This window comes from Coturnix japonica, chromosome 8 (assembly GCF_054131305.1).
Source record: "Coturnix japonica strain WE chromosome 8, WE-NBRP24, whole genome shotgun sequence".
Classification (NCBI taxonomy): Eukaryota; Metazoa; Chordata; class Aves; order Galliformes; family Phasianidae; genus Coturnix; species Coturnix japonica.
This window is the reverse complement of record NC_140670.1, coordinates 29,740,262-29,767,354: the sequence shown is the minus strand read 5'-3', so window position 1 is coordinate 29,767,354 and position 27,093 is coordinate 29,740,262. Positions and strand designations below refer to the sequence as shown.

The window sequence follows — 27,093 nt, the reverse complement described above, 5'->3', positions numbered from 1 at the left end:
AGCAATCCTTGAACACTGAGTATCTCAGTTATCCAGTACAATGGGGAGAACCGAAAGAGAGAAACAGACTTGGTGGGAAAAAATAAGCTGATCCAATTACAGTTTATCACTGAGTTTTTACTGAAGTTTAGGCTTTTACAAATCTGGAACGTAGATCCAGAAGTCTGGAACTAAGGAACGCAAGTACAGTTAAGATGAAAATACCTTCAGATTTACACCCTGTAGGATGTATTTTTAGAATGCATTAGCAGGCGTGCAAAGTACTGATCACACACAGAAGTGATCAACGTGATATTTTAATTAGAAGAAGTGTTATTGAGGCTATTGTAGCCTGGCGACAACGGTAACGAGCCTTTCATCGACATCTCTTGTGCTTCTTTTGCCTCTGGCTAGGCAGCCCTGGTAGCAGCGGGAGGAATAATCGTATCTGTCGCACACCACCATCTTGCACTGCAGGTAAACTGATGAGTATCTGCGGATAAAGCTGGGGGCTCTGAATCTGAACTGGACAATCCTCCTGTCTGGTGACAAGTAGCTCATATAGGTTGGGTCTCTGACACACCTGAGAAAAGAAAAAAGGGGAAAGGCCATAACAGTTATCACACAAAAATCATGATGTGGTTTTTGTGTCATTTGTTTCATTATTTACTAGCAGTTTTCTTTCCATTTATCTGCGAGATTCATCACAGTTTATAGTCCAGAATTGAACGCAGATGCAGTAATACAGAAATTATACAGGTAGGTCTATTGTTGTGTCTATTTATTATTGCCCGTATTGCCTCAATCACATACAAGGAATTGCTTTGAAATGTCTGTCGAGATATTTTCCTTACCCATTTCGTAAGATATCAGATGCCACAGTCACAAAGTCCCGAGGATTTGGAGAGACCACGCAGGTGTCTGCGAACAGCATCAGGTTTGGCTGTGTGCTGTACAGGGTAGCGCGAACAAACAGATTCCGGTTTGGCATTACGTAGAATGGGGCTGACCTCACTATGTTTGTGAAGGATGGTGAATCATAAAAGGCAAACTTGACAACAAATTGTCTAGATGGAGTTTCCTGGTATGGAGGCTGCAAGACGCTGGGTATTGTTTGGGCATGAGCATTGTTGTACAGTTTGCAGGAGAAGTTTAACAACGAATTCTTTTTTCTGCTGTAGAAGTTGCCAGAAATGGATCCTTTCACTGTGTTGGAGTAAGTGACGGCTCCACGTGATACCTGTTGGAACATTAGTGAGTTAAGAGCTGCTGAGGAATGATGAAACTATGTCCTAAATGCTGCTGGAAGGGTGGAGGGGAGGGCAGGGGAGAAGCATAGCCTGGGTGCCTGTTGCCAGCATGCAGCCTTGGCCACCATGGCCTTGCTGCCTGGCCTCAGCCCTCAGAGCTGCAAGGCTGTGAGAAGGTTTGCAGCATGATGCCAGGTGAGATAAGGGCTAACATTAGCTGGAGCGATGGCTCATTTGAGATCATTAGTAGCTTAAGGTCTCAAGAGGGAAAACAGTTTCCTATGTACAAAGTACTAAAGGAAAAAAAACCACAACATGGAAAACAACAAAGAGCCAGCAGGGAATGGCAGCTGAACACAACCAACATGTTCTCCAATAAGCCATAGGAAAATAACCTCCTCCTGAATGGTACCTGCCAGAAAAGACTCTCTGGGTGTCTCAGTGGTGTGTTGAGCATGCGAACACCCAGCTTGTTAAGTTGTGCTACATATTGTGTTCACCAAAGTGAGTGAGAGTTTGCTTTATACAACTAAACTCTGCCTAACCCACTTGTGGAGTCTTAGTGCACAGCTAAATGTGCCCAGAACAAGGTGACCTGAAGAGCGAGTGTTACAAAAGGGAAGGGGAAAAAAAGATGAGGAAGGTTCCTAACCATCTGTATAGCTTAGAATCAAGAACTTTGAGAAACATGATTTTGTTCTGGTCTTAATATAGTGTTCATCAATGCTTTGTTAACATAAAGCTGTTGATGTTGATAGTCCGCCTCAACTCCTCAAGGTCACTTGCCTGCACCCTCCTGTAACAAGCATTAGAAATATTCTTGAGAGCCTCTGTGAGAGATAGATATCTTTCTACGAGAGATAACTTGGTCTGTCTTGGCATGCATTAACTTCAGCCCCAGAGGTTCTCACCAGCCTCTGTGTGCCACAGCCACTGTAGGGTATGCGGAATATGACGCGGTAGCTGGTAATCACAGGCTTGCACCTGGGGTCCCTCAGGTGGATGTCACTTGCAAGATACCCTCTGGAGTTGATGTAGGATCTCCTGATGATTGCCCGCATGTAAGTAGGCAGACAAGTAAGGGTTGCTGGAGGAGAGGAAGTTTGTTAATAAAACATATTTTCCTGTGCTGTATAATGCATCATGTATTAAATACCATTATGCTATACAAATGCAAATGGGAGCTTTGCTGGCAATAACAGCTGGCTGCAATAACCCTGAGCTGTTTCTTCAGTGGTTAGATCCCTCTGGAGTGCATTGGCACACCTGGCTGGCAGCCTGGCAATCTGCAGGCAGATGTTTCAGATGTGTTATGCCCATAAATATAGCAGACATAGGCCAACCTGTCCCTCCGTGCTGCACTTGTGCTGAGCAGATGCTCTCTCCTATAAACTGCCAGCCTCCCCCAATTCACATCTTGCCCAGCACAGGTGGGCATGGAAAGAAATATAATTATATGGAGGAAGGAAGGAGAAGAACTTACCTTGGCTTACAGGTACTGGCCTTGGAGAAGCTTTTAATGGGAACAAAAAAGCAAAACAACAGAAAAACAGAATAAGTGAGTGGAATGATAAAAACATGCTTAACTTGAAATTCAAGTTTTTTTCTGAAGTTAAATCCTGCTGTAGGGAACTTTAATGTTCAAACCGAGTACCATTGGAAACATCAGAAATTCACAGTGACCTCAACTGGGGAAAATGCTGACTCCAAGAACAGAGTGAGATAGGGAGCTGTATCAACATGCCATCAGATCACAACGCTGATGGCTGACCAAGTGCTCAAAGCAGAGTAACACTGCACTACTTACATGTGCTGAATTCTGTGTCTTCAGGAGTTGAAGAGACTGGTAGAGGTGAGGAGACTGCTGGGGTTGTCGAGGTTTCTATTGGGAGAATAGAATCAGAATTTTTCTTGAGGGAATCAGCAGATCTGCACTAAGCTAAAACATGACTCCAACCACAGCCATTATAAAGCAATACATACCTGGTGCTTCAGAAGTGGTGCTGCCTGCAGGGTCTGGTGGGACATGAGAGAGAACATAAAAGTTAGAAGCTTCTCAGGGCAGGACAGGTGGGATGTGCCTGCAGGGCAGGAGAGCCTCAGGCTCACACTCACACACTGACTGCACAGCCCCAGGAGATGAAGGCATGCACAGCCCCATGCTGGGGCTGCAGTAGTGAGGGAGCATCCCCAGCTCCAGAGCTGTGTCACAGCTTGGATGCCTGGTAATACAGAGATCCCAGTACTGTCTGTGGTGTTACCCTAGGAGCAATGTGGTCCAATGCTAACCCCAGGTCATACTGGTCCTTTACCAGCACCAGCCCATGTTCCTCCCTGGCTGGGTGTGGAAGCCAAGGGATAAGTCACTAGGATTGCCCCTGGAGTGAATGGCTACATCCATGGGATTACAAGCACTGGGAGCCAGCCAGTGCCTGGTCACAGCTTGAGCAGGGATCTGAGGGTGCAAGGCAGAGCATCACTTACAGCTGGTAGTGATTTCTGGTCCAGAAGTGGGAGGGGCAGTTACTGTGAGAAGCAAAAGGTGAAACAAATTATTGTCCACAGCAAAGCAAGGACTGCTGATGCTGAGGAAATCAGTGGATTTATGCCAAGCTTAAGCATCACACCAAATGTGTGTGTGTTAAGGGATACATACCTGGTGCTTCAGTTGTGATGCTGCCTGTAGGGGCTGCTGGGACATGAGAGAGAACACAAGAGTGGGTTAGGAGCTGCTCAGGGCAGGACAGGCAGGATGTACCCCCAGTGACCATGCACAGCCCCGGGGATGCTTCTGCATCCTGAGCAAAGCCATAAGGTTTACAAACAGAAATAAGTACCTGAAGTTTCAGCTATGGCGGACTCAACTGGGACTGCTAGAGAGAAAGCAAAATCCAAACATTAGTGGTCTTTAAATTATCATGTGAGCAAAGAAAAAGCTATACAACCAAAGCCAAATTGACGTTAAGGCATAGTTAGGAGCAATGTAATCCCCATTTCAGCTCCATTGTAGCAGTTGAAAAATACACCTTAATAGGCTTTTTCACCGGCTTTTTCAGAGTGAGTGGAAGTCCTTTACAGAGGCAAAAAAAACCTTAGTGCCACTGATCTGCAACCTTAGTATTGTAGAGCTGTAGAGTCACCAAGGCTGAAAATGACCTCTCAGGTCATAAAGTTCAACTGTTGACCTGTCCTCACCATGTGTAGTAATTGGACAGATCAATACAATAGGAAAGGTGTTACAACAAAGGTGTGATGACAAAAGGACTGGCACAATAGAGCAGTGCTATAAAAGAAGGGAAGAAGATTGCTCACCTGTATCAGAAGATTTCAGGTTCACAGGGGAAAGCTTCACCAAGGAAGGATCTCCAACCAGAGAACCTTCCCCACAGGCAGTCAGCCCTTAAATGGGGTCTAAGAGAGGTGCAGCCAGGCTCCCTTCTGTCACACAACTGAATTGCCTTCACCTGTGCTCTCAGGGCTGACTGGGTCCTTTCCCCAGGTGCTCAATCAGTGGCTCAGGCCGTGACTCCCTTCATTTTCCATACACCATGCCCAGTAGTCATGACCTTAATGTGTGCCTATTCATCTGAGTGCTGAGAGCTTTTGGAGCTAACAATATGTTCAGGGCTGTTACCTCCCAGAACATAGATGGCACTGCTGAAATTGAGGGAAAATCAGAACTCCACAATGGGAGAAATAGTATTTGACTACATCTAAGGTGACTGAGCGGTGATGTGCTCCATACCTGTTGTTCCTGGAGTGGTAAGATCCACGGGGCCTGTTGGGAGAGAAAATAAGCGCCATCTAAAACTGAAGGCTGGATCATTGGTTATAAGGAGAGACAAACAGCAACACAGTCCAAAGACAAAACAATCCAAAGAAAGCATTTTGCTGTCATTTGTTGAAGTCCCCAGGCAGGTATGGCTCATTCACATGAAATAAAATGAAGACCAGTACCTGTGCAGATAACACCAACATCTTCCTTGTGCAAACAGTCATGTGTTCCCATCTCCCTGTGAGAGCACTCCATCAGGAAGGACTCATCCCCTGTGCATTTCACATCATCCATGAGGATATCTCCTGTGCCTTCCCCAAAAAAGGCATTTTTTTGGACTGAGATGGCATCTCCACAGCTCAGCTCCCTGCACACAACCCTGGCACTGTCTATGTTCCAGTCATCATCGCAGATGGTTCCCCAGCTGCCATTGTAGAAGACTTCAAGGCGCCCTGAGCACTCATTGTCTCCATTCACCAGCCTCAGGGACAGCTCTTGGAAAAACAGAAGGAAACACGTGGTCACTCAGCAGCCTCAGCAATGGGCAGATGTGTTTGCCAAAGAGGAAAAGCCAAGTTGCTGTGTAAAATACATCATATGTGAAAACTTTGCAAGACATTCCTAGGGAGAACTCACCAGCTGGGACAAGCTCTGTTGGGACCGGGGGAGTAACTGGCTCTGGAAAAGGAAACAGAAAAGTGAACAACTGGTCTTGGTACAGTGGATAGTTAATGACATTCTTCAGTTCCTGTGTTAGATAAAAGAAAGCAGTACTGACATAGTGTTGTTCGTAGTTCACCACTCAGGGGAAATCAGCAGTGAAGTGTGCTCACCTACCTGCGCAAATGACACCAGCATCTTCTTTTGGCTGACAATTGTGCACACCTATCCCTCCGTGAGAGCAGTCCCACAGGCTGTCCTCATCCCCACTGCACAGCACATTATCCAGGAGGATGTTCCCAGAGCCCTGTCCGAACTGTGCTTCAGGCACTGCCATCATAGGCTCCCCACAGCCCAGCTGCCTGCACACCACCTCAGCAGCCCCCATATCCCAGGCATCATCGCAGACTGTTCCCCAGCTGTTGTTGTAATAGAGCTCCACGCGGCCTGAGCACTTGTTGTCACCATCTGCGAGCCTCAGGGACAGGGCTGGAACATCTGCTGAAAAGAAAGAACACCACAGTCAGTATTATTGACCCAAGGCAGTGCCAGGGACTGTCTGCATCATTGGGATGACAGGGACCGGTAGCCTGCAGTGTGGCTGGATATGAGAAAGCATCGTCCTCTGAATTTAGGTGCTGTTTTAGGATTGGTGTTATGAAGTCTTGTAGCCATCTTTCCAATGGTTGATCACACAGCACCCAATGGGCACAGACATAGTCCTCTTCCACAGCACACTGATCCTGGGGAAAATGATCCTCATCCCTAAAGGGTCCCTACCATTCCTTTACCATCTTTCTCGTCTGTATGGTAGTGTCGCCTAAAGGATGAACACAAACACCCAGAGCCAACCTTTCCCTGGGATACCTTGCAATCTAAGGAATATGGGTTTTTTCTTCTTTAAATAATACCTGATTGGTCTTCTTTTCTCTCTGGCATAACAGATGGTTGGCACAGCATCATTTCCCCAGAATAGTAGCAGAGCTATTTCTACAGATCAGGCTCATTTCTGAGAGCTGGGTACTTATGGAATAATCCACACATTTATCTCACTTTCAGAGGGAAAGGCTTTTAGAGATCTGAAGTTCCAAATTAGTTTTATGGGTCTGGAGTGTATTTTTCTTTCAGAGAAAGAAATCAGAGACTCTGCCGACAACATAATTGAGTTCTTCTGAGTTTGTTGCCATCATAAACCGTACCAAGTATACACACCTGTCTTACTCCTTGGTAGGTCTGTGATTACAAGGTTGTCATTTTGGGACATTTTGCTGTCACCTGGCAGTCATTTGTAACCAACTAATGTACATCCATTCAGAATGAGTACCCTGTTCCCGAGGACTCTCTTTGCCCTTAATTCCTTTTTGCTGACCATGATCAAAGCTCCTTCCATCTGAGTACCGTGCTTATCATTTCCTTCTGCAAAAGTTGGCTGTAAAGAAATGTCAGGAGCAACAAGACTGGCTCACTTCCCAAGATCAAGGCCTGAACTTCCATGAGAGCGCCAAACACAGTATCAGAGAGAAAAAAATAATTGAGTCAAAAGATAACTAATTAAGCAGGTGCTGAGCAGTCATCAGCAATGATGGAAGGTGTCACCTAAAGAGTTTAAGAAGTAGATTTCATTAGTTATCTGTATCAGGGTGGGAGAAAGAAGCAGACTAAAAATTAAGTATCCAGATCCAAATATTGAGTTAGATTGCAGGCAGGAATAAATCTGTCGTGATTCAGCTGATATTAAAAATATCAGTATTGAGAGAGAGGCAACCTCCAAATTAAATTTACCAAGTAAATGAAGTATTTCATTAGTCTGAAATATGAACATCATATTTCTGATCAAATAACAGAACTGAATAGATGACAGTCCCAACGATTGTTAATGTGTTCTTGTAAACGTGTCTACAGACTGAAAGAAGGCAGCTTCCTACTTTCAGCAAATGAATAGAAGAAAAGCATCGATACCTGCATCTCTTCAATGTCAGTGCATTGTGCTTAGCTAAATGTACAAGATAACCAAAAGGATTAGTAAGCACTTAGTTTTCCTGACCCTTTAACCCAAAGAACACTTTTCATACAGTTGTCATAGTAAAAGTAAAGAGACCATCAGCTACAGCTATAAAGGAGCCTTTTTTTTTCCCCACCTTAACCATTGACCAGCTTCCCTGTTACACACAGTATGCCTAAATAAGATGAAACTGTTGGCTCAGATACATGGGTGAATAGACATAAGCAAAGCACTTAATAGTTACAAGCACTTAGTTGCATAGCTGTGAGGGTAGCACTAGGAAACCATAAATACGCTGCGTATTAGGTTCCATAAGCACACACAGTACTCAACTGCTCCTTCATTTAAGAAGAAATTCACATTCAAACTTCTGAAAGCCAAGAAAATACAAGAAAATCCCTCGGGATTTCTCATTGTCACTGGTGTGTGCTGAGAGGCTCACGCTTCTTTTCATTCAGTTGGAATAGATCCCAGTCTGAATAAGTAAGGCAAGCAGCAAAATCTGGTCAAAGCTCTGCTAAATACACTTTAAAGTAAGGAAGTTTTCATTGATATCCTTTTGAAATTGAAATGACTGGTGGTAAAAAGGGAGAGAAACGCTGCCTTCAATTTCTCCTTCACTGCTCTGAACATTTGTCTGTTAGTTTCTAAGGCAATTAACTGGGGTGGGTGGATCCTAGAGCTCAAATATGAACATACTGCTCAAGATCAGGTTAATGGATGGAACAGTAAGCAAATTTGTTCCACCTTACTTACAACTGCTGCCAGTGGTATGGAGTCATAGCTCTGAACTTCTGACAAGGCTGTCAAAGACAAGTAGATTTAGAAAAGGTTACAAAGAGAAGAAATATCAGTTGCCTTGGTAATTGTTTATCTCGTTCTGCAGCATCTTGATCTAACAGATGGCGCAGGTGTTAGATAACCAGCCACCGCTACTGTACTGTAATGAAATCCTCAGCCATTACCTCCAACACTTTGGAACAGGACAGATAGAGTAACAGAAGGAAACGCGAGACCCGTGCGCTCTCTGGAGGACAAAATGAGAATTCAAAATGAGCAGAATGAATGCCCAAAATCAGCAAGTTGGACTTGTACGGCGACAGGTGTGATGGGATGCTCACTGGACAGAGAAAACCAAGGTACAAGGGCTAAATCATCCTTTCGGCTGGCACAGAAGGACCGTGGAAAAACTGGAAGCCAGTAACATTGGCACTGCAGTGAGCCAACCCAACCTTGGTTCTGCTCTCAGAGTGATACATAGGAGCTGCTTATTCTTCTTGGCACTAAAGAGACCTCAGCTGCTTGGTCGATGATTGCATATTTAATAAAGGTAGAGAGAATGAGAAGAGCTGGGATGGATGATTCAAGAAATGCAATAGTTACTTTCCCATCCCCAACGGAGACCACTAACAGGTGCCGGGGAGGAGAATATTGGTGGGACAAGCATTCCTGATTTGTACAGGATTATCACTTACTTGAATCCTTTTACATCTCAGGGATTTCCTGAGTCCAGAAGGGGCCTGATGTGGTGATGCAGGGCAGAGAATTTTTGCTCCTGCACAGTGCAAGGCACATAACTTGTAGTTGACAGTTCCTTACCTTCTGTAAGTGTGGAGGGTGGTGCTGGGGTTGTTATGGGCTCACTGCTCTCTATGACTGGGGTTGATGTGACCAGATAATCCTTTTCTGTGCCAAAATTGTTGGTTGAATCTTCGGGGGAGGAAAACATTAGGAACAATGAAAAACAATGTACAAATATGAACAGGAGCCAAAGCTAATTATTTTGGTTAAAAGATAAATACACAGTGATAGTTCATCAGAATACATGTGCAGTATTTATAAGATTGGGGATATTAATCATTAGATGGATATATTGCTGGTATATCTCAACAGCCTTTTTAAAGTGAAGGTGTCACAGGAGGCCTTGTTCCTTCACAAAAACACTCAGAATATTCTACAATCTTAATCCAGCCCCAAGCCCCCAGTTAACACTATTAGACCCCCAATTAACAGTATGAGCCTTAGAGAGTGCTTGCAAAACAGCTGCTCTCACCTTCATAAGTTGTGCCTGGGATTTCAATAGTTGTTGTGATGCTTTCCCCTGTTGTGGGGATTTCAATAGCTGTTGTGATGCTTTCCTCTGTTGTGGGGATTCCAATAGCTGTTGTGATGCTTTCCTCTGTTGTGGGGATTCCAATAGCTGTTGTGATGCTTTCCTCTGTTGTGGGGATTCCAATAGCTGTTGTGATGCTTTCCTCTGTTGTGGGGATTCCAATAGCTGTTGTGATGCTTTCCTCTGTTGTGATGCTTTCCTCTGTGACAACAGGGGTTGTAGTAGATGGATCTGGGGCCACAAGCAAGTTGGGGGAACAAAGAGAAGGAGAGAAAGGCAGCAGTTAGGAGTGACTCTGTGACCAGAAATCTTGATGCAAGTAGGTGGGGATGGGTTTTGCAGGGAAGTGAGTCAAGGACAGCCCCCTGTTCTTACTGAAAAGAGCCTGTAAACCACCCTGATTGAGCATTTAATGGCACTAGATCCTGGTGTTATTTCTGACTGCCTTCTTCTACTGCTGGAGATGCAGTAGACATTGGTAAAGATGCAGCAGCCATTGTTAGGGCAGTGAGGGATGTGATCCTTGTTGTTTTTTGGGAGTACCTTCAGCAGAGGAGTGCCTCACCTCCCAGAGTGGTGGCCAGGATCTCTGTAACATCTGTTGTCTGTGTAGTTGCAGTGCTGGGGACAGAGAAGGGATCTGCAGAGAGAAAACAGGTTACTAGACAATAACACCTGAACTGGATGTTAAGAAGAAATACAGGGGTATAAAAGGGACTGCTAAAGAGTCGGAGCTGATATTTGGTGATATGATTTAGTTTATAATCTAATTTAATCATAGACTTAAATACTCTTCTTATTATAACTTATTACACAGAACTTGTTTTTACATTCAAGAACTGTGGGAAAGATGCCTGGAGTTGAGGTCACGCTGTCTTCTGTAGTTGTGATGGGTGGCGTTGGTGGTTCTGCTGAGTTTTCACAGACTGAGACAAGAAGCAAGAAATAAGGAAACATGAGAGCGTTCAGGTAAGACAACATGGCTGAATTCAGTTATTGGTGCACTGAATTGGCTTCAAGCTTTGTGGAAAAGGGAATCCGTGTATTCCCTGCCATCCTCATTCACGGTCATCGCTCAGAAATGAGTCTTCATGTCTTTGCATTACAAGCATCAGAGAAAGTTCAGGTTTCTCTCGCAGTAACAAGAAAAGCAAAAGGAATGTGAGAAGCAAAACTAGCAATGAGAGTTGTAATTTGGCAGTAACAGTGGTTGGTAGGTGGCCTCTCATCACGGTGCTGCTGGCAGCCTACCAGCAGAAAGCCAACAGGTTGTCACCAAGCAAATTCAATGTATTTCACTTGCACTGGTTACACTGAGAGCTGGTGGTCTTGCCCCACTTTTTTTGGCACGTCCCTTGAACCCCTCCACCAAACATAACTTAGAACTATATAGATAAATGCAGCTCTTCTCTAACATGCTGCATTGTGCAGATGTCCTTTACCTTCTGGAGGCAAGGTGGGGATTTCTGTAGTCCCATCTTCTTCTGTAGTGGAGGTGAAGCCTGAGGAAACAGAAGAGGCTTTCAGGATGGGAAAATAAATGTCTGCCAACAGCAATTAAAAGCAGATGTGTTTTGAGGAATTAAGGACTCACTTTAGATCTCAGGCTTGATAAACAGCTGTGTAATTAGTCAGTTAATTACTGGAAAGGCAGAGGTCAAACTGAGGGAGCTGAGCTGAAATGTCTGACTGTGTTCCTTAATGGCCCTGGAGCTGTCATGAACCTTGGACACACCAAACCACAACGATCTGGACACTTCTACTTCACAAAAGTTCACATATAATACTACAGCTACAGGCTGAGGGACATTCATCATTAAATGGGTATACTGCTGGTACATCCCAACAGCCTTTTTAAAGTGAGGATGTCACAGAGGGCCTTGATTCTTCCAACAAATGCTCAGTTTGTTGTTGTTTGCTGAGAATATTCCATAGATTCACACTGCTGCATCTTCTTACTCCAGCCCCAAACCCCCACAGTTAGCAGTATTAGACCCCCAGTTAACAGTACTAGCCTTAGCGCTTGCAAGCAGCTGCTCTCACCTTCATAAGTTGTGCCTGGGATTTCAGTAGCTGATGTGGCACTTCCCTCTGTGACAATAGTGGGTGTAGAAGATTCTGGGGCCACAGGCAAGTTGTGAGAACAAAGAGAAGGAGAGAATGGCAGCAGTTAGGAGTGACTGTGTGACCACAGTGCAGTGGCCACAAATGAAGATGGTGTTGGCCCCTGGCTGTTCCAAGGCTGATCACACAGTTAGGTACTACAACACTTTGACTGGATTCCAGGTATTCTTGCCTGCTGTAACCAAACTGCATGCTACTTAATTCTTTGCAGATTTATAGCTTGGATTTTCCCTTTACCTTTATCAGCCTATGTCACCAGTTGTGTAGTAGGTGTTACAGAGCTCTCTGTGGCCAATATAGTTGATGAAATTTTATTCTGGGGCTTCTCAGAGAATGCTGGAAGTTGGTGGAAATACATTAATATAAGAACGAACTATAAGAATGGTCATCAGAACTGAGGCACTGTTGAAATAATGTGTATGTCAGGTTTTGTGTAACGGTGGTGAAATGATCAGGAGTCAGAAACCCATAGCTGGAGTGTGAAGATTTGCCTTATGCTTTCTCTAATCATTAGCAGGTGAAAGGCAATTAAAGTTCCTGCAAGCAATCCAAATATTCAGGAGGCTAGAATAATGAATAACTATTAATGAGGAAAATTAGGAACACACATTCTTCTATGATACTGCCTGGCAAAGAGCAGTAATTGCATGATTTTCAAGTTAAAAATCAGTTTCTGAGCATTTAGGGATATTGAGAAGTTTAATGGGCTTAGACTGCAAAATCCCTGCCTTACCTGTTGGTATAATTGGGGAACGCACTGCATCTGTGAACACAGAACAAAGCAAAAATTGACATTAGCTTCAAAGCAGATGCCTTTAAGCTGTGTGATCATTGCTGTCAGTGACATCTAGTCTCAGATGACCTTCTCCCCATATTCGTACCCACTGCTTGCTGCTGCCAGCTTTGCTATTTTGCATGTGACATCCTTGTGTTCCTTGCTCACTTGGTTCAGCCCAAGCACAAGGAGCCTCTGCATGCACACAGCTCAGCTCTCGTCTTACTTCCAAATCCCACCTTGATGTTTCTTTTATGGCCAAGGGTAAAATCCAAATAAATTTTTAACAGCACAGAATTTTGTCTTTACCTGAGCAGATGACACCGACATCCTCGTTGTGCCCACAGTCACTCTTGCTCCAGCCGGCGTGTGGGCAGTCCCAAATGTGAGATTCAGTTCCTGCACACTTTACATCATCCAGAAGGATGTTTCCTTCTCCAGGGCCAAAGTAAGCCCACCCCAGGACAGAAGCAACTTGGCCACAGTTGAGTTGTTTGCATGCAACTCTGGCAGTGTTCATATCAAAGGAATCATCACAGACTGTCCCCCACTCGCCATTGTGATAAACTTCAACCCTTCCAGCACATCTGTTCTCACCAGCTGCCAGTCGCAATTGTGGTGTGTCTCCTAAAATCAAAGCAAAAATGAGCAAGCAAGCACATCAGTTTGTTTATTGCAGGATATGTAAACTGCTAACATCCAAGGCTGCATCTCCATCTTCTCAGGGGTGGGTTTTTGTGTCTCCAGTTGCTGGGGCTGACTGGGAAAAGCCTGCAGAGCATAAAACAGTGGAGCCCAAATTGGTGCTGTTGATTCAGCCCAGTTCACTTGGCTCTGCTGCACACAGGACCTGTTCTATCATTAGAGGGCACCATGGGCCGTGCTGGTGAGATAACCACTCAGGTGATTCATCTACCCAAACAGGGATGCACAGTGTGCTTACTCTCAGGTCTACATCTCACCCTCTTACCTTTGGGTCTAAATGTCTTCTTAAACCAGTCTGAGAATCTAGCCCATAGTGTGTCTTCACTGTCTTCTGTTGACTTCCACCAGATACCATTTGCTGTATGAGATCAGTAGACATATTAGCATCAATGTTACACACTTCTAGATAAGTTTTACAGTTTTCGGTGCTGACACAGAGTTTGATAAAGTATCTGTTGGTATGTGCTATATTTTCAAAGCAAAACCAATCCTCCCTGTGCCTGGAAGGATGTGCTCATTCTCTCATAATTCAGTAGGAGATGATTGTAGAGGACCTTATTTCATGGCAGCACAAGAGCAAAGAAATTGCAAAGAGTAAGCAGCGATCTTCCTCTCTTTATTTCCATAAAGAAGCAGGAAAGCTCTTTCAAAATTAGCAAGCTCTAAAATGCTGTGCCTGATTCAATAACAAAACTCAGGAGAAACTTCTTTTGGAAACTGTTCTTTTTTCCCCAGCTAGCATTTGCTCTTCAGACACTTTTACTCTTGTAAGTATATCAGTGATCCTCAATTTGTGAGTATACAAGATGGAAGCCAAAGTGACTTTTCCAGTCAAAGTTAATCCAGCCTACATCAGGTCAAATTGAAGACAAAAACAAACTTATTGACGATAGATTACAGAGCTGGGATTTTTACCACCTTCTTGTAAGGCAGCTTAGTGCCCTTTGATGCTGAGTTCACCTCTGGCTTGCCTTTGCTTTTGCCTTATAAGTAATTCAATATAGCCAACCCTTGAACCTATGCTCTATGAAATTATTTCTCCTTCTGACTGATGAGCCTTTGTTCACGGTGCCCATGAATAAAGATCAAAGTATGTCATTCAAATGAGTGAGATTATAAGGAAGGTTTGGGTTACTTTTCCGAAGGACAATGGCACTACTGCAATCCCAAGTCTCTGCAAAGCAGATTTCCCCCCCATGCCTGACAGGCTGCTTTTATATTCTTTTAATGTCTTTTTTTCTACATCTTTAAATGTATTGTGTGGGAGAATTTAAATTCAAAACTAGAGTTTTAGAGTTAGAAGAAGAATGGTAGAAGGAAGAAGGAAAATGACTTCTTCAAACTATTCCCCTCACAGAAGAGAAACAAAGAAAATATTCTTCAGCTTTAATATCTAACCTGTGAATTTGATCCGAATATTTGAATTACAAGACAAATATTTGAATAAGAAGACAAATTAAACCAACAATTCCACCATACGAAGCTTGCCAACAATATGTTAGAAGACTCCGCCACCACTTTGCGGCAGGCCAGGCTGTATAAGTAACCAATTCTGACTATAACATTTCCATACAAGCATGAAAAAATGTACTCACTGTACCTGGTTCACATAGGAGAGAAGTACTTAGTAGAAGCATCCAAGCGAGTCTCACTTGAAGATCCATTTTCATTGCGGTTATCTGTTCTAAACTAGTGGAGATTGAGAATTTATATGGAATGAGTTCTGGTCTCCACCAGAGGTGTGTGCTTTGCAATTTGATCTCTCTTCCTGAAATTCCAGATCCATGCCAAAGAAATGATTTACCATGTATTTTCATTTTACAGGGTACATCCAGACATCCGGATGAGTAGATCCCCAATCACACCAATGTTCCGGACTGTCTATACCCAGATCTTCCCCAACACTCCCCTGGCACTTCAGTAGCTGTGCGTTGATGTGAGTTGGTTATTTGTTTCTTTTCTTTTTCCAGGAAGCAAGGATTTAGGTTTGGAGATTAGGCTGTTTGGTAAGGTTTTTTCGTACCATCAGTTAAAACAGTTTCCAATGTATAATTGTGCTTCCAACAGACAGCTGTGCCAAAACAAATAGCTGTGAGATTTGTGTCAGGAGATTAGCATCCAAAAACATTCAGGAAAGTCACAAGCAAGTTCTCTGCTCACTAGATATTATTCCACAAAAAGGAATTTCCACACTTCTAATAATTGGGTAGGAAGAACTACAACAGCCAAGGAAATGGAGTAGGATAGAGCCAGAAGGTGCTAAATGAGCTAAAGCTGTACAAGTCAAACAATCTATGTAAAGAATATCTATCTGTAAAGTCAGAGAGGCATGACCAGCTGCCATGCACTGTTCTGGGGAAGACCAATAGAGTCTACTGAGAACTTACTCCCCATTCTCCATCTACCAGTTTCACAGCTGGTGTGTTCCTGAACAAGCTAGTCTGAATTTTTCCCCTTCAGTAGACAAGTACACATGCTATGTGACAGTCCTGTGTGTTACATCCTTCATAACTATGGAAGTGGAGCCTTTGTGTATTGCAAAATACGTCTGTGAGATACTGCACAAAAGGACTGAGGCACAAAGCAATTGTCAGCTGAAGGGGAGAAACTAGTCATAGGTTTTAGTCTGCTGGTAACAGATAGCAGATCATAGGAGGAGAGGCAGAAGGTAGGATATCCCCAAAGGATGCCTCCAGCTCTGCTTCATTAAGCACTGGCAGGGAGAAGCTGGGTCTCAGCCAGAGAGAAAAAGCAAAACTAAAGGTTCTTAGCAGACTTCAAAACGAACACCAATTCATTTGTTCCATGAGGTCTTTTCTTATTTTCTCAACGCACTATGACATATTGTGCCTATCCAAACATCCATGTTCTTACATCCTAATACCTTATTGAGCAAAACCAGTCGTGTCAAGTGTTTAAACTCCCAGTTCCGTGTGTGTGGATTACTTGAACTCTGTTGCCATTTCCTGAAGTGAATAAATGGGTTTATAGTAGATCCTTATCAATATTTCTATCCAAACAACTGTAAGCTGGGCCTGGTACAGTATGTAACAGTTTTCTTTCCTAACAGCAATGAAGTTATTTTATACAAACACGTCTCACTTTTGAATGAAAATAAACTTTGGGAACAAAAAGAACAAGAAGGAACCTCAAGGTTCTCTTTTTCAGCATTTCTCAACCTCAAAGAATCTCAAAGAAGCCCAGCAGACATGCTTAGAACCGAGAGCTCCCCTACTCTTGCCTGGTAAAACTGGATCCCAATGCAGGCTGTTTTGTACCCTATTTGAGGAGAAGTGGTGGTAGGTATAGATGTGAGCAAGGGCAGCAGATTCGTACAGCTAATCCATAGTGTTTGATGAGAAAGAGTGACCAGCCTCCACATTAAACATTGAAGCTCTTGTCACGGACATCGAAGGCACCATTAAAGAGGAGGTGGTGAGTCTTCAGTCCAAAGCTAAGCAAGCAAACTAATCCTGCATGGCAGGAAGTAGCAGTGATGACAGTAGGGCTGACCTTTGTGGTCTTGGATTCTCAATGCTTTTTCCCAGGAAATCTTCTTAAAGAACTCTATCAAAATTCACTCCGAAAACAAAGAGTATCTGTCTATAATGAAATAGCTTTACGCTGGAGGGTGGATGTTGAGCTCTCCTCACAGACTGCTGGAGCTCTGCTGCACCTACTCCTCCGTGCAAAGCTTTTTCCAGCTTTTTCAGTCTACATCCATGGAAATCTGTAGTGTTATACACTCCATAAAGACAGAGCTTGAGGGGCAGCAAGCAATCAGAAAAGGCAGAGCTACTGCTGTGAGGCTGCTACCACTGGAGGGCAGCGAGGCACCGTCCTCAAGGACATATGGGATAACATGACCTAACGACTCAGATCTTTTGTAGGGTCCCTAGAGGCCTTAACAGTAGTAAATACCATAACAAGCAAGCAGAGAGTAAAATAAATGATGTATGAAACATCTACAGACTGCATGTAGGTTGTTTGCATTCCTTGTTAGAGGGCATTTTGGAGAATCTGTCCCTTCTGAGACAGCACTCATTTCATCTTCCCTTTCAGCTCCTTATTCATTCTATCTTAGTGGCGTTATAAACTACAACACGTCATAGCTCTCATAACTAATATTTGTAAGGAATCTGGTTGAGATATCTGTGACAGATTAACTAGCACTGCCTGCCTTTCTCCTAGCCAGTTTCTTGTACAAATATTTAACTGTATTTCTTCTTCCCGATAAAGAAAACAGTGGTGTATGAACCCATGGGATGATGCACGGGTCTACTTTTGTTTTGGGTCATGTCAATGCATTTTTGGGTCAGTGCAGATTACTCGTGAATTAACAAGAGTGAAGCAGGAAGAATTTACTGATATGCCACATAATATTGCCACTTAAATTCTGCCATAGCAATTGCCATGTGCCGGTCCTTGACTTCAGTCAGCCTGGGGATGTGGCTGCTGTGAGCAGAACTTGTCTGTGTTTTGCTGCATATTACTCTGAGGGAAGACATAAGGAAAGATTTTCAGTTCTTTCACTTTTCAAGTTTCCTCTCTGCCAGCCGTTCTGCTAAATCCAACGCCAGCAGGTTCCAAAATGCATTTTGTGCACTAAAGAGTGTCTGGAGAAAATGGCAAAGCCAGGTAGAAATAAATCACATCGCTGACAATACAGCCTTCGAGTGGGTTCTCCACAATTATGGCAAATTTCTTCATAAAGCAAAGTGGGACTTTTACATGGGAAGCCCTCTTTTGTAGGCAAAACTGAGTACTGAGTGCTGGGTACAGCTTCCAGTTCCCAGACACACTGTGTTGAAAGAAAGGTGTTGCCATTCAGTCTTTGGAAGCCCCCCATCAACCCCTGTGAATCCCTTGAGAGAAAACCTTTGTCAGAGATGAAGGCTGTGCCAATGTAAATGGGTACCAGTGGTCTTGGCTCTGCATGCAGAACTACAGGTCATTTCATCCTGTTACCCAGATAGTTTAATTGGCCAGCACTCCTTGTCAACACAGGTTACTTATCTTGGCACTTCTTGTTGCCACTTTCTTGTTGTTTTTTCTACTTTTGATGTTTACATGGTATAATCTCATTAAAGTTTTCTCAACATCTTCCTCAGCTTCAAAGAAAATCCCTTCTATCTCAGCAATTGCCATCACTAGGAATCACACAGAGCATCACCAGTGCCCTTTGGAGGCATTAATGTTGTCCCTTAATAGGTGTAGGACCTATAAAGGGATCAACAGGGAATGCTTCAGTGGTACATCTTGGAGTGCCACCTCTCCTGCCCCACATGCCCCAGGGTGGTGTGTTGGGTGAGAGGTTCACAAGGGATGGTTCTCCTTCCCACAAACACTGTGTGGAAAAGCAGATATCCTGTTTAACTGTGACATTTTGGACAAATAATGCAATTAGAGACTGGGTATGGAGAAAAGAAGGATGAGTAGTAAGCAATGTCATGCAATGAAAGAGTTTATTACTTATTTATGATGATGCCTTAGAAGTTTACCAGCCTTAAAGGTAATGCACATCTTTATTTCCTCTCCTTATGCTGCAGGCCCTGTAAGAACAACCAGAGAGAAAAGTGATCAAATGAGCTGGTAAATAGGTATGAGATTCATAATTGTTAGGTCTTTTAGTCCACAGCAGTGAAGAAAGAAATGGTTTTGCATCATAGGCTCAGCTTCTAATGATTGTCAGCTATACTTCAAAATCTGCATCAAGGGGGATTCTTGAAATGAAGAAGCCAAAGCAGAGCATACCTGAACAGACAACACTGGCATCTTCATTGTGGCCACAGTTATGTCTTGACAGACCGTTGTGGGAGCATTCCCATACATAAGCTTCATTCCCTCTGCACTGCACGTCATCCAGGAAAATAACCCCAGAGCCTTCCCCAAACTGGGCATCTCCTGGTGCTGAGATGGGCAGCCCACAGCCCAGCTGTCTGCAGACAACCCGAGCATCGTTGATATCCCACCGATCATCACAGACTGTTCCCCACTGTCCTTTGTAAAATATTTCTACACGTCCCTCACATCGATTGCCACCATTCTCCAGGCGCAGAGCTAATTCTGGCAAAGACAGAGCAGAAATAAATGTCACGATGAATTTCTGACAGTGTGTCCAAGGTTTTCCCTCCTTGCCGTTTGATTTGTTGAGTACCGACACAGACTGGCTTTCAATCGGTGACATACAAACATTATATTCCTCTTTAAAGTGGCTTCCCAACATTTGAGCCCTCTATAATCACCTACACCTTTTGAAATGCTGCAGTGTGGAACTTGTCCCTTCTCCTCAAATGTTACCTTTTCCCCCAAGGCTTTGCATCAAACAAAAGCAAACTGTGCTTAACAGTAGATACCCAGTTCTTAGAATGATCAGTTAAAGAAATGAGAAGACTTACCAGGTGTTCTGGCTCCCCTGGAAGCTGTGGATTGGGAATAAATATGAAAAGCTTAATTTCAGCAGCTTCAGTTGCATTTCAGAAGAAATAATTATCAACAGCAGCAGCAGAACAAATGCAAAACAAAACTTTGCTTTACCTGGTGGGAGTCTCTTATATTGTCTAATTTGTTCTAAAACTAAGTAACTGATAATATACTATCCTTAATTACCTTAATCAAGAAAACGTTTAACTTATGTTGAAAAGATAGAGTAAGATTTAATTCTTTATGAATGGCATCTAAAAACAAACTCTTGTGGGAGTGCCATGCCTATGAAACCCAAAGTGTCTACCAAGCCACCAAGTATTTCCCCCTCTGGCATCCTGCATAGAAAGCAACATTCCTTCTCTCTGCACTCACAGTGTCACTGACTGACCACCAGGAGCATCTTCTGAGCATCCCAGACCAGAAGATTCATGGGGGAAAACAGAGAGGCAGCCGACTGCTTTATTTCTGCCTTACCATATGTCTAATTACAGCTCTGCCATCTTTGTTGCTATTACCCTCGCCTCAGGCTGCTGATAAGATTCTCAATTTACACAATGCAGAGTTTTACTTAAATAAATAGAACCATTCCACTTGTACCTGAGCAACGCACACCGGCATCTTCTCTGTGCCCACAGTTATGTGTGGCCCATCCTCTGTGAGAGCATTCCCACAGGTAGGATTCATTTCCATGGCACTGCACATCATCCAGGAATATCTCCCCTGCCCCTGGATTGAAATGTGCTTTTCCCAGTGCAGAGAGAGCATCTCCACATCCCAGCTGCCTGCACACGACCCGCGCGTCATTTATGTCCCAGAAATCGTCACATACGGTCCCCCAGCTTCCCTTATAGTAGATTTCTACGCGCCCTTCACATCTGTTTCTGCCATCTATCAGCCTCATGGACACCTCTGTGAAAAAGAAGAGAGAAGGAGATAAGAGCCTGGAGACTATCAAACTGCAAAGTTAAAATTCTGGAGTAGTTCTGGAGCTGATTCAACGTGTTGCTCTGGCTATTGTACTCTGTCATGGCCTTTCCTCCCCAGTGAAGGTGAGGACAGCATGGATAAATGCCAGCTGACCTCGGGTCACTGTTTGCACTCATGTGCTGTTTCCTGGTTCACCCTTGGAACCAAGGCTTGCTGCCAGGGCATGGCAGTGTTCACAGTTGCCTAAACCAGGTTTTCATTCCCATTTTAATTTCTGTGATGGGATTAATAGCAATGAAAGAAATAACTTGCATTAAATAAACACTAGTGGGCATTTATCAATTCATTAATGGCAGTACATTATAATCAGTAGAACAGAATCAACGTTTTACTCATAGAAATGGAGTTGACCAAGAGATCAGGTTAATCAAGCCAAAGCAGCACAACAGGGCCATGACTTTCTAATAACCATAACTTCTTCTCCTTGTGTTTTAATATCATTTAAGGGGCTCAAAGTTTTATTAGAGCACGGAATAAAATGGTCTTTGTGTGTGTGTGTTTATGATGTAGCTCCATCCAACTGATGGAATGTTTAAAATACTGATTAATCCAATACCTTTTCTTTTATATAACCATGGATTCCAATGAAGACTTATTCAAGCTCCAAAAGTCCAAGTCAGAACATGATTCATAGTCATTTTAGCAAGAAATTGCTTATGCTTTAAAAAATTCTAGATAGAAACTACTGAATAAGTATGAAATTGAAATTACCGGGTATTTCAGTTCCTGTAGAAGCTGTGATGGGAAGAAACAGACAAAATGCACATTTCAGTCATCAATGTTTCAAAAAGTAATTAATTTTTAAGAGCTGCTTTTTTTTTCTTTACAATGTCTGTTTTTGTTTCAGAAAGTGTTTAATGACTGGTTACATAATCTGTTCCTGAAGATAATAAAAATGGTGAGACATGAGATTGCAATATGTCTTTGCTTGCCAGCGACTTGGAAACCTATGGAGATTAGGATAGAACTTTGCACATTCTTATAACATCTAACAGAGGCAGAAAGTTTCCAAAGTTAAATTTCAGTAAGGATCTAAGACTGACAGAAGTCTAAGCACATCTTTCTTCAGGGGGGATCTAGCAAAGCTCTGGTTCCTTCTCCTTCTTGCTTCCTGCCCCTGGACTGTAAGTCATGACTCTACACCTTTGGATTTGGTCCTGATTATCTCACTCAAATAAATAGATTGCAGCACTCAATAGAAGCTTTGTCAAGGAAAGGCATGTGGGATTAGGACCTTAAGCTTGTGAGAAGTCTCCTATGTGAAAGCTCGTTGGTTCTGTAAGGGCAGAATGTGCCTCAGGATTATTTTCTGGTGCTTCTTGCTAGTCTGGTAGCAAGCAAACTGAACTGGCTAATATGGATTACAGGTGATTAAAATAACATGACAGCAGTACAGAAGCTGTAGATGCATTCTGAGCAATGACAATTAAAATGCTCTAAAAGTTTTTGAAGCTTAACTGAATAGAAGATTGCAAGAACAAATTGTGACCGTGTAAGAAAAGAAGGGAAATTCTCTTTCCAGCAACAGAACCACGACTCTGCTGAGAAAAAATGCTCGAGATCAGGGGGAGCGATTTTCAATTTGACAAAACTTGAAATTAAACCAAGTATTTCTCTTCTCAACAAAGCAAATATATCAGTGTGTACCTGAGCAAATGACGCTGGCATCGCGCCGGCTGTCACACTCCTTTCTACACCACCCCCTGTGAGAACATTCCCACAGGTAGTTCTCATTCCCTCTGCACTGCACATCATCCATGACAATATATCTCGGGCCGTGAGTAAAGGTGACATTTCCTGAAGATGATACAGCATGTCCACAAGCCCGCTGGTTACAGACAACGTCTGCATCATTTATATCCCAGGAATCATCACAAATGGTCCCCCAGGCTCCTTTGTAAAGGATTTCAACACGCCCTTCACACTGGTTCCATCCATTCACCAACCTCACTGACATGTCTTTGAAAGAAAAAAGAGAGTTTCACTGAACCTTCTTTGTAAGACAAAGTCAGAGGCTTGTGTGGGTCAGAAGGGACTTCCAGAGATCTCTGCTTTAGCCCCAGCAAGCTATTCTGGGTCCTGTTTGGGAGAGTGTGGAGTATCTCCAAGGATGGAGATCTCACTGCTCCTCTTGGTTTCTGTTCTACTGTTTGACCATGCCATGGAAAAGAAGTAATTCTTTCTTATCAAGGTGGGATTTCTACCTACTGCTGTGCACCGTCTTCTCTATAATCTCAAGTTATTGTAGACAGCAACAAAAACTCCCCTTCAGAGCTTTTAGCTGTACAAATCCAGTTCTGAAACATCAAAACACGAGGACATTAAAGAGAATGACACGAATTTAAGACACTTACCTGTCACTTCAGGTCCTGTGGAAGCTGAAAACAAGAAAACAAAGTATAGCTCATTTTTAGGTGGAGTTCTGAGTCACGGCAGTAACAGCTGAATCTACTGCTGAAGTGTCTCATTGCACATTATGCTATGAGAATATATTGCACTATGTGAATAGTGCTATACAGAATAATTCTCTTTGTGTGGAAACTGTCACACAGGTCTACAACAGAAGCTAGATCCATTCTGAAATATATAAGTGAATGACTTCAGGAGAAAATATGAATTATGACTTTACAAAGCTTTTAAGTGATAAAAATATATTATAGAAGAGATAATGTAATCACTAGCAAAGAACCCCAAGGTAACCAAGGTAAAAACAAGGGATTTGATCTAAATGCTACAGAGGAAATTTTACTAGGGAGTAGAAGTATTCTGAGAAACTGGAAGAGACCAGCAATGGCCAACGTTTCCTTTCTAATGGCTTTTAGATTTGAGAAGGAAAAAACTGAAGGTCCAAGGTATTCTCTGAAGTGCATATAGGTTCCCCTGACAAATCCAAGGGTTTCTCATAATTTACAAATTCAGTTTTGTAGGCCTGTTTCTAGCATGCATTTCAGTGCAGTCTGTGCTGCATTATTGCTATTAACCAGTCCAGGATGAGTGCAGATTGCCACAGAGTTCAGCAGATGGGTGTCCAAACAGGCTATTACTCACTGTGACAATGAGGACCACTGTTTGTTCCACCTCCAACACAATGGCACCTTTGTGTTAAGTCCACAGGGACAAGCTGTGCCAGGTGCCACCAACATCAGGCTGGACCTGTCCTCTGTGCCTGCTCTGGCACTTTTCCATGGGATGGCTCTGTTTGCTGACCTTCTAGTTACACGATAACCAACAGGAAAGGAACATCCAGGTCCCAGAAGGAGCAGGACATGCCAGCGGATGGACTGAAGCAGCTGGAAAATGGTTGTACCCCACAACTCTGGTTGTGGTAGCTCTCTTGGACTGTTATCCCATTTTCATTGAAAGACCTAACCTAGTGACATATCTATGGAGTGTACAACTTTTCAGCTTATTTACAGGTAATCTGTAGTTAATTGCTGTGGAAATCACTAATATACATTGCTGAATGATAAGGAAAAGCAAGTATCAAACAGAACCAATGCTATAGGTGAAAAAAAGTTGCTTCAAACATGAAGGTTCTGCCTGGTTTTTGGCAAGCAGTCTTGGAAAGGAGCATAGTGGCCAGGACAGGGCTGTCCCTCATGCTCTGACTGGCCATAGAATGGAGCATTGTATATAAATACATAAAACACACCTGAGCAAACAACACCAGCATCTTCCACGTGTGCGCAGTTATGGACGGACCACCCTCTGCTGGGGCACTCCCAGAGGTAGGCCTCGTTCCCTCTGCACTGCACGTCGTCAAGGAGGATCTCTCCTGAGCCTTGGCTAAAATTGGCATTTCCGAGGGCAGAAAGAGCCCTGCCACAGCCCAGCTGGCTGCACACCACCTGGGCATCCTGCAGGTCCCAGGAGTCATCGCAGACAGTGCCCCAGTTGCCCTGGTAATGGACTTCGACACGGCCCTCGCATCGGTTCCTCCCATTCACCAACCTCAGGGACACGTCTTTGGAAAGATAAGAGTGAAAGAGTAATTTAGGAGGGATCCTCCCATATTGTGAGGTTTTAGGTAGGCTGTTAGACATTAGAGACTATAGCAATTACTGTCTAAATTATTAGCAGATGATTGGCCAAAAGTATTTATCAACTTTTTTTTAAGTGAAAACTTGTGGAATTGAACTGATATGATCACACAAAAAACTTGAAGATACAGCATATTCCTAACACGAGGGGTTGTGACTAATATATGATATGGTCACAAACTTGTGGGGATGCATACTCAGAAATGTTTGATATACATACATCAAAAGGATACCGTGAGAAAGGTACTTGTAAATACTTCTTCATAAACTATACTAAATGACTATACTAAGTGAAACAAAATAGTCAGCAAACTGGATGAAGAGATGGGATGAAAATTACCAGGAATTTCAGACATCAAAGAACCTGAAATAAAAGAAAGAGCGGAGTGAGAAAGATCACTTTCTTAACAAACTAAAGATTCCTCTTTATCTACACTGCTGTACAACACAAAGCACATTGGGATTTTGTCTATATGAGCTAAGCTGTGTTTTAAAATGCATGGCGCTATGTACTTTCACATTAAGCAATATATCTCATGAAAGACCCTATTTCACACTGTGTGTGGAAATAGCTGATTATTTTCTCAGCGATCTTAGGGATAATCAGCTGAATTCATCCTTTAGTTAGGAAGCAGTGGGAATGGCTGGATTGACAAGTCTCAGAATGGCATTATGGCTCTACAGAAAGAAGACGACATAACTGTGTAATTGAGTTAATTATCTGAAGATTTTGAACGTGAAAGGTAATGGGTGGGTTGTAGTGCTCTCTTAAGAAGCATTTGCTGAAATACAGAGGAATAGTTTGGGGATGTCCTGTATAGCTTGATGATGATTTGGTAGTTCAGCTGCCATTTGTTGAGCACCCGGACCTCATTCTGGCTTATACTTATAACCATTACTGATCACTGATGACAATAAATCTCAGCTTACCTGCACAGATGACACCAGCATCTTCCTGATGAAGGCAATTGGTGTTGAGCCATCCATCATGGGAGCACTGCCAGAGGAGAGCCTCATTCCCTTGGCACTGCACTTCATCCAGCAGGATGTCTCCTGTGCCCTCACCAAACTGGGCTGCCCCCACGGCATCAGTGGCCCGGCCGCATCCGAGCTGAGCACAGACCACGTTGGCATCATCCATGTCCCAGGAGTCATCGCAAACTGTTCCCCATGCTCCACTGTAAAATATTTCAACGCGGCCCTGGCATCTGTTCTGCCCATTCACTAGCCTCAGGGTCGGTTCTTTGGAAGACAAAAAGAAATGAGATCAACTGTTAGAGCAGCTGCCATGTCTTTGGGGTCATAAGGATACAAAAGAGAATGCTCTACAGCAGCTTTCCAAAGAGCACGTCCTCAATAAACACCCAATATATTTGAATAGCATCACCAGCCCTGCAATCCTATTAACTCCCAAGATATCTCCATTTAGAATGGGCTTTGCAACAAGCTACAAAATGTGCAATATTGATTTTAGAGGAAAACACGAGAGAGAGAGGCAGGTCTGAACAGCATTAGGCACAGTACCTGACCCCTGCAGACGCTCTCCAAGCAGCAGTAGCATCCACACAATGGCCAGCGTGCTACCCATTTTGTCTGGGATCCCTATCATGCTGATAAAACCAGGTTCAGAATTTATAAGCACGTAAATTTAAAGGGGTGTGTTCTGCAGCTTGACCGGCCTGACTTTATTAAGGTAAATCAGTGCTTTCATACAACAGGGATACTTTTAACTTTTAAAAACATTCCCTTGATTTTTTTTGGCAGGACTTTGTTTGTAATAGCTTGATTTTTTGATCACCTTATCATTTCAATCCCTTCTCTTCTCAGGACCTACTGGCTGAACTCTCCCCTTCACAGACCCAATGGCTCAAGTGGAACCAGCTGTGTGCAGCCAGGAAGAAAATCAGTGAAACCAAGCAAAAAATGCTGGCAGATTTTCTTCACATCTCCATTTTTTCCTTGTCCCAAAGCGGAGGCAGGTGGCTGCTGTGTTCCCATCCTCTCACATCTAGACTAGGTGTCCGCAGCTATGTGGCTCTGCTTGGAGCACTGATGGAGGCTGTGCCCTCCATGCTCCTGCAGTCTTCATTGCTGCAGCAGTAAGCTGCATTATCTGCATGGAAAAATAGGCTTTCTTTTGAAATGCATTGCCAGCCATCACTTCAGACTGTATTTTAGTAGCTACTGGGCATTTTAACTATTAATTTTCATTTTGGTCTCTTAGCATCCTCTTAGACTCCATCCTACCCAGCCTTTG

The 27,093-nt window shown here is 43.3% G+C and overlaps 2 protein-coding genes and 1 long non-coding RNA gene across 6 annotated transcripts; 1 reads left to right on the top strand and 2 right to left on the bottom strand.

Annotated features, from left to right (window-relative positions):
* Window positions 1–96: 96 nt before the first annotated feature.
* LOC107316226 (scavenger receptor cysteine-rich domain-containing protein DMBT1-like) lies at window positions 97–15,066 on the bottom strand. 4 transcript variants are annotated; one of them, XM_015867482.2, is made up of 23 exons: window positions 14,984–15,066; window positions 13,649–13,741; window positions 12,988–13,305; window positions 12,637–12,666; window positions 11,823–11,897; window positions 11,222–11,281; window positions 10,610–10,705; window positions 10,345–10,419; window positions 9,720–10,010; window positions 9,266–9,376; window positions 5,842–6,165; window positions 5,641–5,682; window positions 5,187–5,498; window positions 4,975–5,007; window positions 4,067–4,102; window positions 3,886–3,921; window positions 3,714–3,755; window positions 3,213–3,245; window positions 3,037–3,111; window positions 2,713–2,742; window positions 2,141–2,316; window positions 834–1,219; window positions 97–562 (listed from the first exon to the last, which is right to left on the bottom strand). In XM_015867482.2, the coding sequence occupies exons 1-23, from the start codon at window positions 15,051–15,053 to the stop codon at window positions 322–324; spliced, it is 2,985 nt and encodes a 994-aa protein (XP_015722968.2). In that variant the 5' UTR covers window positions 15,054–15,066; the 3' UTR covers window positions 97–321. The 4 variants fall into 4 exon arrangements, with proteins under 4 accessions (XP_015722968.2, XP_085411470.1, XP_085411471.1 ...); XM_085555344.1 differs by having other exon boundaries at window positions 3,886–3,918; XM_085555345.1 differs by having other exon boundaries at window positions 5,842–6,162.
* Window positions 15,018–19,054, top strand: LOC146760016 (uncharacterized). The gene is made up of 3 exons (XR_014948976.1): window positions 15,018–15,122; window positions 15,208–15,319; window positions 18,933–19,054. It is a non-coding gene; the product is annotated as an uncharacterized LOC146760016 (long non-coding RNA).
* LOC107316283 (scavenger receptor cysteine-rich domain-containing protein DMBT1-like) lies at window positions 18,832–26,474 on the bottom strand. Its single transcript, XM_015867573.3, has 10 exons — window positions 26,361–26,474; window positions 25,767–26,078; window positions 25,177–25,200; window positions 24,449–24,760; window positions 23,151–23,174; window positions 21,508–21,531; window positions 20,407–20,718; window positions 19,782–19,805; window positions 19,138–19,449; window positions 18,832–18,935 (listed from the first exon to the last, which is right to left on the bottom strand). Exons 1-10 carry the CDS (start codon window positions 26,443–26,445, stop codon window positions 18,922–18,924), a joined length of 1,443 nt encoding a protein of 480 aa, XP_015723059.2. The 5' UTR covers window positions 26,446–26,474; the 3' UTR covers window positions 18,832–18,921.
* Window positions 26,475–27,093: the final 619 nt, after the last annotated feature.